This window comes from Monoraphidium neglectum (genome assembly GCF_000611645.1).
Source record: "Monoraphidium neglectum strain SAG 48.87 unplaced genomic scaffold scaffold00356, whole genome shotgun sequence".
In the NCBI taxonomy this organism is placed as follows: Eukaryota; Viridiplantae; Chlorophyta; class Chlorophyceae; order Sphaeropleales; family Selenastraceae; genus Monoraphidium; species Monoraphidium neglectum.
Window position 1 is genome coordinate 1,373 of NW_014013272.1, and position 10,631 is coordinate 12,003.

The following is a 10,631-nucleotide window of genomic DNA, read 5'->3' on the forward strand; positions in this document are numbered from 1 at the left end:
ACGCCATCGGGCGCGCACGGTGCGGCCCAGCTGCGTCGCCTGAGAGCGCTTGCTTTGCGGGTTTTTTTTGGGGGAGGGGGGCGGGCAAGATGGGGTGTGTCCTGGGCGAGAGGATCACAGTGGGGGCGTGTGACAACGGGTTTGAGGCCGTATGTGCTGCCAGTTTTGCTGCGTGCTGCACGCACACTCTGCAATCGCTGGGCCTTTGGGAACCGGTGGTGGCCTCGGCTGAGTCTCTCTTGCACACCCAAAAGTGTGTGCGCATACCTTGCCTTCAGCCCCACCCAATCCCCGCCACCCTTTCTTCGTGAAACCTCCTCTCCTCTCAAATCCCTACCTGCTGCCGCATCGACCGCCAGCGGCCGCGGCTCCGCGGCTGGGGGCCACGATGATCGCGAGAACACCCTCAACCAGCTTCTGGTGGAGATGGACGGGTTCGCCACGATCAGCGGGGTCGTGGTGCTCGCGGGGACGAACAGGTCAGTGTGCGCGCATGTGCGAGCGGGGAAAGGCGGCTGAGTGCGTACGTGGTCCTGCGGCGTCTGGGGGATGTTTGGGGTTGAACGCCTGGCGGTTGAACTCCAGCTGCAAATTCGATTGCAAGGCATGTCCTTGTGGACGCGTGGCCAGGGGCTCGCGAAACATATGAATCCGTCGACTAACCATGTTGTACTCATTCTCCCTCCAATCATCCCGACCGCCGCCCGGCCCCCGCCCCGCCACTATCATCAGGCCCGACATCCTTGACCGCGCTCTGCTGCGGCCCGGCCGCTTCGACCGCACCATCAGCATCGACACGCCAGACATCAAGGGACGCATCCAAATATTTGGGGTGCACCTCAAAAAACTCAAACTCGAGAAGAGCATCGACGACTATGCGGGTGCGTTGGGCGTTGGCTGGGGGTAGGGCTCTGGCTGTGCCAAGGGTCTGTGCCTGAAATCACCCTGAACGAGGTGCCAGCAGACAGTGCCTGCTTTTGCCCCATCAGTCGCCGCTCCTTCGGCGCCTCTTTGGGCAATTTCAATTTTCCAAGGTTCTGAAAGGCTCCGAAGGCTGTGACACGCCCAACAACCCAGATAATCATGCCCCTGCGTGGCGCGCGGTCCCAGCCATTCTCACGCCGCGGGCACAACATTTCCCTCCTGTCGCGCCCTCCCCCACCCACAGAGCGCCTGGCGGCGCTGACCCCCGGCTTCAGCGGCGCCGACATCGCCAACGTGTGCAACGAGGCGGCCCTGGTGGCGGCGCGCGGCAACAAGGAGTGTGTCGGCCTGGTTGACTTTGAGGCGGCGATCGACCGCGTGATTGGGGGCCTTGAGAAGAAGAACAAGGTGGGGTCTGATGGTCGTTTGCAGCAAATGATGCGGTGTTTTTTTGCTGGCGTGAGTGGCGCTGCTGGTCAGGTCTTTGATGCACGCGTGTTTGGCAGGGGGCAGAAAGGGGGGTGGTACAGCCGAACAGACGAGCCGTGCGACGGGCGCGGTCTCGCGGGCAACTGGATGTGTTGCTGCGTATGGGCCCTTCTGCAGCAGCTTGCCCTCCCTGTCCCCTTGCTTGTGGGGGTTTGGCTTGCCGCGATGAACATCAACCCCAAGTTTCTCCCCCGTTTGGCGCAGGCCCGCCAACCACCTAACAGCCGCTGTGATGAAGCGATTCCCGCTGCCCCCTCCCAATGCACTCGCGCACCAAACCCATCCTCCCCCCAAAGGTCATCTCCCCGGAGGAGCGCCGCACCGTGGCGTACCACGAGGCCGGGCACGCCGTGGTGGGCTGGTTCCTGCGCTACGCAGAGCCCCTACTCAAGGTCTCCATAGTGCCGCGCGGCACGGCGGCCCTTGGGTTCGCGCAGGTGGGGGCGCGCGCGTGGGAAAGCACGGGGCGGCCGCGCCGGCGTCACACGCGCGGCGGCTCCGCCGGGTGTTCGGTTTACAGCGTGCGGCGCGGGGCTCATCTGCTGGGGGTTTTGGCACCAAAATCAAATGGGGGCGCCCTGCCCCGCCGTCCTGGGCGTCAGTGGTGCACTTGCCATGAAAGCAGCCTATCTCCCCCAAACCAATTGTCCAGACTTCCCACCTCACAATCAACAGCTGTTGAAATGGACTTTGACGCCCTCCTATCCCCCCCCGTCCTCCAATCCACCAATGAACCCAAATCCCCAGTACCTGCCCAACGAGAACCTGCTGTTGACTAAGGAGCAGCTGCTTGACAGGTGCGCACAAGCGCCCTCCAGCCTGCCGAGTCACCTGCTCGGCGGCTGTCCACGCACCTGCCTGCCTGCTGGCTTGTGCAAGCACGCGGCCATTGCCGCCGCCCTTGCCGTCGCCCTAGCCCCACCACCATCTGCCACCCCGCTCCGCGTCAAAGCTCACCCTCGACGCCCGCTTTCCTTTTCCAGATCCCTCACTCCAGCTCACCTCACCTCACCCACCCGTTGCGTGCGTGTCACCGCCCATATTGCGCCCGCACGGCACCCAAAGGGTGTGCGCCGCGCTGGGCGGCAGGGCGGCGGAGGAGGTGATGATTGGGGCCATCTCCACGGGGGCGCAGAATGACCTGGAGAAGGTGACGCAGATGGCCTACGCGCAGGTGGGCCATCAGTTTACAGCGCAGCATTTATGCGGCCACGAGATGGGGGGGGGGGGCAATTGTCGCGCGGGCGTACCTGAGGGACAAGCCGCGTAACAACGTGCGTTTTGCACCGCGCCGCTGAGTTGTGCGTGGCAGTGTGCTGTGGCGGGTGGGGCCGCCGCATGCTGTCTCACCGTTTGAACCGCCCTGTGTGCTCCATACGCAGTCCCACTGCGCGACCCTCACAACACCTGCGCAGTCCACACACGTGCATACACATACAGCACACATGCTCACACAGACAACACTTTTACACAGACATACTCGCGTACACACTTGTACATGTCCACACACTCGCACACACACACACACACATACACACGCATGCCCCCGCCAGGTCAGCATCTACGGCATGAACGACAAGGTGGGGCTGGTGTCCTTCCCGCCAAAGCAGGAGGCATTTGCGGAGCGCCCCTACAGTGACCAGACCGCACAAATGATCGACGGAGAGGTGCGCCGAGGGGCGAACATGCGCACAATAACCCACTTCTGCGCCCCTACCTGTGCGCTTGCCGCATGCTTTTGAGAGTGCGTGTGCTGCCGTTTTGAAACACCAGGTGGGTTGACCCCTTGAGCGAGCTGAGTCCACGCCTTCTGTGCACGGATGGCACTTATTACATGCGTGCACCATTTGGCAACCCCCAAACAAAATGTCAAACAGGTCCGTGATTTCGTGCGCGAAGCCTACACACGCACGGTGGCGCTGCTGAAGGAAAAGAGTGACTTGGTGGAGGCCATGGCGCAGGTCCCCGGGCAGAGTCTGCCCAAGGGGGGGGATGTGATGGGTTAAGGCGCTGCTTGAAACGGCCCCTCCAGCGCGCCCTGACCAGCTCGCCGGCCGTGCCGCGCGGGGCATTTGCTCGGGCGCCTGCTGCTCGCGCGCCCGGGGATCCATCCGGTCGGGTCGGCCCCGTGCTGGCTGCTGCTCGCGCCCCGCGCTTTGTTGGGCCCCCTTGCCGAGGATCCAAGGATTGTATTCGACATCCTCTACGATCCCAAAAACAGCATTGGTGTGCCTGGATCTCTGTATCGCCAAAGTCGCAATCTTGGCAACCCACTTTCATGATCACCCAAATCAGTCACCACTGACACAGCCACCCTGCACCCTCCACCCACCTAGGCCCTGCTGTCACAGGAGGTGCTGAACCTGGACGCCGTGGAGAAGCTGCTGGGAAAGCGCCCCTTCACCTCCGCAACGCTGCAGAACATCGACCGCTACCGCAACGGCCCAGCCGTCGAGGGCGGCGGCGAGGACGCGGCCGCTGCGGAGCCTGCGCAGCCGGGGGCAGAGTCGCGGGATTGCCCAGGGGAGGGTGGCGGCGGGGGCGATGGCGGCGGCGGCGGCGGCAGCGGCGGGGGTGGCGGTGGCGGCGGCGGCGGCGGCGGCGCAGCGGGCGGCGGGGGCGGGAAGGAGGCGCAGAACTATGGGCGGCGGAGAGGGATGGACCCGGGAATGGTGGTGGCTACATGAGTGGGGGCTGCTGGCACATGTCGCGGCTTTTGTGGGTTTCTATGGTTCTCTACTCTTCCACTGTATTGTACTGGTTTGCCTGAAATGGGTTGGGTTGACGTGTAAAGCATGGAACCCCTCAGTGATACGGCACGCCCCACATGTACACTACGCTTGATGGTGTTTGGTTGGTTGCAGTGTTTCTCTGCCCACATTGTGGCGGTCTGTATTTTCTGCCCACATTGTGGCGGTCTGTATCTGAGCGTTTTGGCTTTTCAAAAGGTGTGCTGCATTTTTGCATGTCCAGAATGCCATGTAACATCAACAACCTTGTCCCTGCGTCTTTGCCCATGCTGCGCCAGGTCAGGTCATCACCAGTCGCCCTCCGCAAGCCAGCCTGTACTGTACCTCATACAACTTGCGCAAACCACCTGGAGTCACCTGGAACTGGTGGTACCGTGCATCACAGGGCATGGCCATGGCCGATGCGAGTGATCCTTTGCTTGGATTTCTTTCCTGCTACGTACCGGTCATTGTGGGTCAAGATCCAGATGGCGGGTCTATGTCGCGCGTACGCCGTTGGCATAATCCCGCCGATGAATTCGAAGAGTATCCGAAGAGACAGTGACTCGTCAAAACAACTACTGGTGTAGCGCTTGATGCCGATGCAAGTGCCGAGCACCAACTTGCGAGGCAACGAATCGGCATTCGACCAGAGGGCATCATACGCTCAGGACATATATACAGGCATATTAGTCAATTCAGAGTCGCTTGAGCTTGCTGTTCACGGCCGCCAAAGCAGGCAGCCCATTGCGCTGTGGAGGGTGCCCCACCCGTCCCGTTCAATTGGAAGCTGAAAGGTGCGGCATGTCAATATATACATGCTGCGAGCATATTGGGACGCAGCGCACTCGAGCAGGACTGCAATGCCAAATGCGCTCTGGGCTGTGGCAGCGGCACGCCGCCTGCCGCACCTGGCGCATCGGGACCCACCGCGCAACCCCGCATTTGCAGGCAACCGTATTCACAGCGTGATGCAGCAAGGACGCGTGTTGAGCGCCCGGCCGGGCGCCATGCGCGCACATGCAGCCCGTAGCGCGCGGCGGGCGAGCGCGGTGCCGGTGCGGGCGGTGGTGCAGGCTGCCAGCGCGCCCGTGGCGGCGCCTGCGGCAGACGTAATGGGCGCGAACGTCCCGCGCGGCGAGACGGCTGGCGCTGTGATGGTGATCGAGGGCGTGACCGTACAGGTACGCCGCTGAGCAGGCGACCATCCACAACCCACGCCCTTGTGGCGCACACCGCACCGCAGCCAGGCAGCAGCCGCAGCCCGGAAAAGCGCATCCCGCCTGCAGCTGCGGCTCGCAAAGTGTGGTGTCCCCTCCGCCTGTTCCGCGATCTCAGTGGCAACCAGGCTCCATGCAAGGCCGCATTCAGGGCGCTGCTCGCGCGGTCGCCAGTGCTCTGCGCAGGCGACGGCTCTGCGCGAGCCACGGCCGCCCGCCGCGCCGTCCAGCATCACGCCCTATCAACGGCTCCACACGCACACGCGTGCCGCCCCGGCTCCCTCCCCAGGTTGGCGAGCGCGACCTGTTGCAGGACGTTGACTGGCGGCTGATGCCGGGCCACAGGGTGGGCCTGGTCGGCGCCAACGGGGCCGGCAAGTCGACGCTGCTCAAGGCCCTCGCCGGGCTCAAGTCGGTGCGCTGCGCGCGCGCGCGTGCTGTGCGTGCTGTTCGCGCGGTGGGTGCTGTGGTCGCTGTGCATGCTGTGCGTGCGTGCTTTGAGGGCGCTGTGAGCACGACGCCGTGCGGCGGTGCGCGGCGGAGCGCTGCGCGACTCCTGCGTGGCCCTGCGATGCCGGCTGGCCAGCTCCGACAGTATTCGCAGGCCGTGCGCCGCTCATGTAAGCAGCACCTGCCGCGCATGTGCGATGCGACCGGCCCAACGTCCCCATGCATTTGAACACTTGTTACTGTTGGTCCAATCCTGCCACCGCCGCGTGACCACATTCAACGGCCCTGCAGGTGAATGGCAAGCTGGTGGTGGCCCCCAAGGTGGAGCTGGGATACCTCGAGCAGACAGCGGTCAGCGGCAGCACGCGCTCCGTCTGGGACGAGGCGCGCAGCCAGATGAGAGGTGCGCAACGCGTGCAGTCGCAGCCGCATGCATGAGCGCACTGCCGCGCGAGCCGCGCTCTTGCACTCAACGGCGGGCGGTACCGCCGGGGGCTGCGTGCCGGTTTTTTCCTTGGCAGCAGTGCGAGGTAGTGAAGTCGGTGCACGCACTGCTGTCATGTGACGGCACATGCTGTCACCTGTCGGCAAGTTTCTCTCGCACGCTCCCCTCGGAACCCTTAACCCTCTCTCTCTCTCTCACACGCGGATCCGCGGCGCCCCGCGCTGCAGCCATTGTGCGCGCCGAGGCGGCCATGACCGAGGCGAGCGAGGCGATGCTGGCTGGTGACCCCAAGGCCAGCGACCGCCTGGCCGACGCGCAGGATGCCTTCGAGGCCGCGGGCGGCTACGACGCCGACCGCCGCATCGGCGGCGTGCTGTCGGGCCTGGGCTTCGCGCCCGAGCAGTGGCACAAAAGCTGCGCGGAGTTCAGCGGCGGCTGGCAGATGAGGATGTGAGCGGACGGCAGCGCGCGGGCGCGGGCACGGCCTTTGGGCTGGGGCGTGTATGAGGCGGGGACTGGTGGGTTTACTTTGGTGCGGCGGTTGACGGCAGAGCCTGCACTCTGCGTTATGCCTCGCCACTGCGTGAACACGCGGTGGTGTTCGAGGCTTTGCACTCACGCCGCCTCCGGGCCCGCGCCACTCGGACGGTCGCAGTGCTCTGGCGCGCCTGCTGCTGAGCGATGCGGGGCAGGCGGCGTCCAAGGGTGCGTCTGGCGGGCTTCTGCTGCTGGACGAGCCTACCAACCACCTGGACAGGTGGGTGGCGTGCGAGGGGGCGGGCACTCAGACGCCTATCGCGTCGAAACGTGCGCCGCAGCCCTGGGTGCACTGCCAGCTGTATGGCCACAGGCAACAGGCACAGTAGGCATCGCGGAACTGCATTACCAACGCTTTGCAGATGACGGCGATGGTAGCTTTAGACAGCGTATTGCACCCTGTCGGCTCGACACACCTTCATTGACCTGCCCTATCGAACCAATGTGGTCGCCATCTTGATCTCAGTGCGGCAGTCAAGTGGCTCTCCGGCTTCCTGGCCACCAGCGGCGGCACCCTGGTGCTGGTTTCACACGACGAGGCGCTGCTGGAGGGCGCATGCGATCGGATCTGCGAGGTGCGTTCAACGCCCACTCACATATAATCTATAAACCAGCAACCCGTGAAGCTTGTCAGGAGCGACGGGCCAAACCTCCATTGCAAAAACCTGAGCCCCAGGGCTTTATTTTCCATTCCCTTTATTCTCCCCATGCTGGCTAAAAGCAAGCGCGCAGCCCTGTGGACTTTTCGAGGGGCACACAGGACCAGGGACCAAGTTTGGAGTTACACAAGCACACATGCATCAGCATGTGTACATGCATGTGTGCCTGCACGTCGCCTCCAGGAGCGTAGGACTCGACCCCATCACCCCACGCCGGCCCCCGCCCCGAACCCCAGGTCCGAGGCAAGAAGCTCCACCACTTTGCCGCCGGCTACAAGAAGTTCCTCGAGATGCGTGAGGAGCGCGAGACCATCGCCGCCGCCACCGCCGCCGCCACCCAGGCAGAGATAGAGCGCCTCGAGGCCTTCGTGGCCCGCTTCGGCGCCAAGGCGTCGAAGGCCAGCCAGGCGCAGTCGCGGCAGAAGCAGCTCGACAAGCTGAGGGAGAGCGCGCCGGAGATACCCGCGGCGTCGAGCGGCGCGGGGCCGGGGGACGCCCGGAAGGTGCGCGGGCGCGGGCGAGCCGCCGCTTCTGTCTGCAGTCGACCTCCGTGGTTGCTCTCTGCATCGCACCTGGGCGCAAGCCGGGAATATGCATTCTCAAAACCTCCTTGTGGCGCCCGTACCCTCGGCGCACCCCACCAACCATCGCCTCCCTTCACCTCGCTTCATTGCCTGCCCACCCGCCCCCTCGGACCCCTGCCTTCTGCAGGTGGCCCTGAAGCTGCCGCCCCCGCCCCCCTGCTTCACCGATGTCCTGGAGCTGCAGGATGTCGCCACAGGCTGGGGCTCACCGGACGCCGGCCGGCCGCCGGTCGTGTCCGGTGCGTTGCACACACACACACATGCACGCACACACGCACGCACGAAAATGCATGTGCATGTGCATGCGCATTGTCGACAAGCCAACCTACCTTGCAACTATCGCGGCTGCTGGCCCCCCTCTCATTGCCTGGGACACCGCGATGGTTGCATGTCCAGGCACTTGCGGCTGCACGTCCAGAACCACACGCATGGTGTGCACATATCAGCTCCCTTCCCGCCTCAAAGCTTGTGTCAACGAAGCACGCGTCCGCCCCAACCTTTTGTGCAGGCGTCAACGCCGTCATCCAGAAGGGCCAGCGCGTGCTGGTGCTGGGGCCGAATGGGGCCGGCAAGAGCACGCTGCTCAAGACCATCGGCGGCACCGTCCAGGTTTGCACCCATGCCTCCTTATTGATTTGGTGTTCCTTGGTCTTTTGTGCTGGGTTCTGGATTATATCCCATTCTTGTTCACGCTTGCAATCGGACTCAAGGGATTCCAGCTGGTGGTGGCCTCGGCAGGCGCCTGCTTCCCCAGGTCGCTCGAGAACACGTGCGCGCAACATGCGGGGCGCCATACCCCATCCTCCTCGCGCCGCCGCACCCCCTCATCCCGCCCCTCACTCTGCGGACCGCCCCCCACGTGCCCCATCTCTCACCGCAGCCCTGGGCGGGCAGGGTGAAGCTGGGGGAGGGCGCCAAGCTGGGCATCTTCTCACAAGACCTTGCGCAGGTGAGGGGCGGCTTTGGGCGTGTTCGATATGTCCATTTATGTTTGAACACTCGACTTCTTGAAGATCCAGAAGGGCGGCTTGATACCTTTTGAAGGCCTGTGCGGTTTGAAGACCAGCCACCCACCGCGGGTGCGGCAGCCCCTCTGTCTGCGGGGCGCGCTCGCTGCCGCCCAAGCCAGGGCGCCCGCACTCAGGCATCGCACCCCACCAGCCTCCGACTGGATTGGTCTTGATTTCTCGACCCCCACCCTTCCGCCCCTGACACCGCTGCGGCCTTGGACTCGATCAACCCCTTGGACCTCAATCCCCAACCCCGCACCCCTCTGAACCCCAGGAGCTGCCCCTGGACCGCCCCGCGCTGGACTATGTGTGCGAGAAGGCGCGCGAGGAGGACTCCAGCATCACCCTGGAGAAGTGCCGCCAGGCGCTGGGGGCGCTGGGGCTGGTGGGGTCGATGGCGCTGCAGACCATAGGTGGGGGTCCCCTGCCGGCTGCCTAGAAGTCAAAGCTTTGCAGAATGGCACAGCAAGCGGGGGAAGCGAGTTGGGGAAGTATCAGGCGAAGCGGGGGCCCGCAGCTGCCCCCCCCCTTGTGCTTTGCAGGGTAGCGTGACGCGCAGTCGGGCAAAGCCGCCCTGGCGCTCCCCCCCACCCACGCCTCCGCGTTGAGGCCGGTGTCTCGGAGCATCAGGGGGCGTATCGGGCAGCCCGCCCATGGCTGAGGCGGCTGTGTCGCCTTGGAGCTCTTGTTTTGTACACCCCCTCCGCAAGGCGTTCCGCATTTGCACCAGCCGCGTGCGCAGGGATGAACCCCCTCCCCTCCGCCCCTTGCCCGCGACCTGGCTGCAGGCTCCCTGTCCGGCGGCGAGAAGGCGCGCGTCGCGCTGGCGGTCTTTGCCCTGGTGCCCGCCAACGTGCTGCTGCTGGACGAGTGAGCGGCCGCGAGCTGTTGTGTGTGCTTGCCGCGCGCGCGCGCGCGCGCGTGTGTGTGTTCACGTGCGCATGTCTGCATGTCTGCTTGCCGTCTCTGCTGTGGCTGCCCTGAAAGTATACAGCAATTGTGGCGCGGCAGCAGGCGCTCCAGTATTTCTGCACTGAACGTGTGGCATGACGTTTTTCCTGCTTTGACCACCCTGCAGGGCGAGCAACCATTTGGATGCACAGACCATCGAGACCCTCACAGGTGCGCAGCGCGCACACAGCTGACGGCTCCGACCGCCCCCGCCACAGCCCTTTCCCTTTTTGTACAGCCCTGCCCCGCACGCCCCCGGGGTGCGGCCCACGCCAGGGATGGGCCGACGCGGTTCGCCCACCCACCCCTCAGCTGAGCGCCCACCCTGTCCCCGCGTGTTCCCGCGGCTTCTCTAGGACACGCTCACCGATAAACCACGCGCCCGCCACGCCGTCGCGCCCCCTCTGGAACCCAACGCAGGGGCCCTGCGTGAGTTCAAGGGCGCCATCATAGCCATCACCCACAACAGGTCCTTCGCGGAGAGCCTGCAGGCCACCCACATCCTGCGCGTCCAGAACGGCGGCGCCAAGCTGTCATACAACGACGGCCTCAGCGACGCCGACTTTGAGCACCCGTCGCCGGCCGCCGCGCCCGCCGCGGCCGCCAGCAACGGCAGGAGCGCGACAGCGGCGG

At 64.7% G+C, this 10,631-nt stretch overlaps 2 protein-coding genes across 2 annotated transcripts in view; both read left to right on the forward strand.

Moving 5' to 3' along the window:
- Positions 1–3,065: 3,065 nt before the first annotated feature.
- MNEG_2971 (putative Cell division protease ftsH) lies at positions 3,066–4,100 on the forward strand (the record flags this gene model as incomplete). Its single annotated transcript, XM_014048549.1, has 3 exons — positions 3,066–3,080; positions 3,291–3,374; positions 3,750–4,100. The coding sequence occupies 3 exons, from the start codon at positions 3,066–3,068 to the stop codon at positions 4,098–4,100; spliced, it is 450 nt and encodes a 149-aa protein (XP_013904003.1).
- A 1,157-nt stretch (positions 4,101–5,257) lies between these two features.
- Positions 5,258–10,631, forward strand: part of MNEG_2972 (hypothetical protein) — a gene marked incomplete at both ends in the record, with an annotated part of 5,944 nt that continues 570 nt past the window's right edge. The window contains 14 exons of the mRNA XM_014048550.1: positions 5,258–5,326; positions 5,652–5,819; positions 6,104–6,215; positions 6,485–6,707; positions 6,913–7,014; positions 7,261–7,369; positions 7,690–7,956; positions 8,165–8,276; positions 8,546–8,646; positions 8,918–8,986; positions 9,322–9,460; positions 9,836–9,917; positions 10,126–10,169; positions 10,419–10,572. Of these exons, the coding sequence (XP_013904004.1) occupies positions 5,258–5,326; positions 5,652–5,819; positions 6,104–6,215; positions 6,485–6,707; positions 6,913–7,014; positions 7,261–7,369; positions 7,690–7,956; positions 8,165–8,276; positions 8,546–8,646; positions 8,918–8,986; positions 9,322–9,460; positions 9,836–9,917; positions 10,126–10,169; positions 10,419–10,572 (1,751 nt within the window). The remainder of the gene's footprint in view (positions 5,327–5,651; positions 5,820–6,103; positions 6,216–6,484; positions 6,708–6,912; positions 7,015–7,260; positions 7,370–7,689; positions 7,957–8,164; positions 8,277–8,545; positions 8,647–8,917; positions 8,987–9,321; positions 9,461–9,835; positions 9,918–10,125; positions 10,170–10,418; positions 10,573–10,631) is intronic.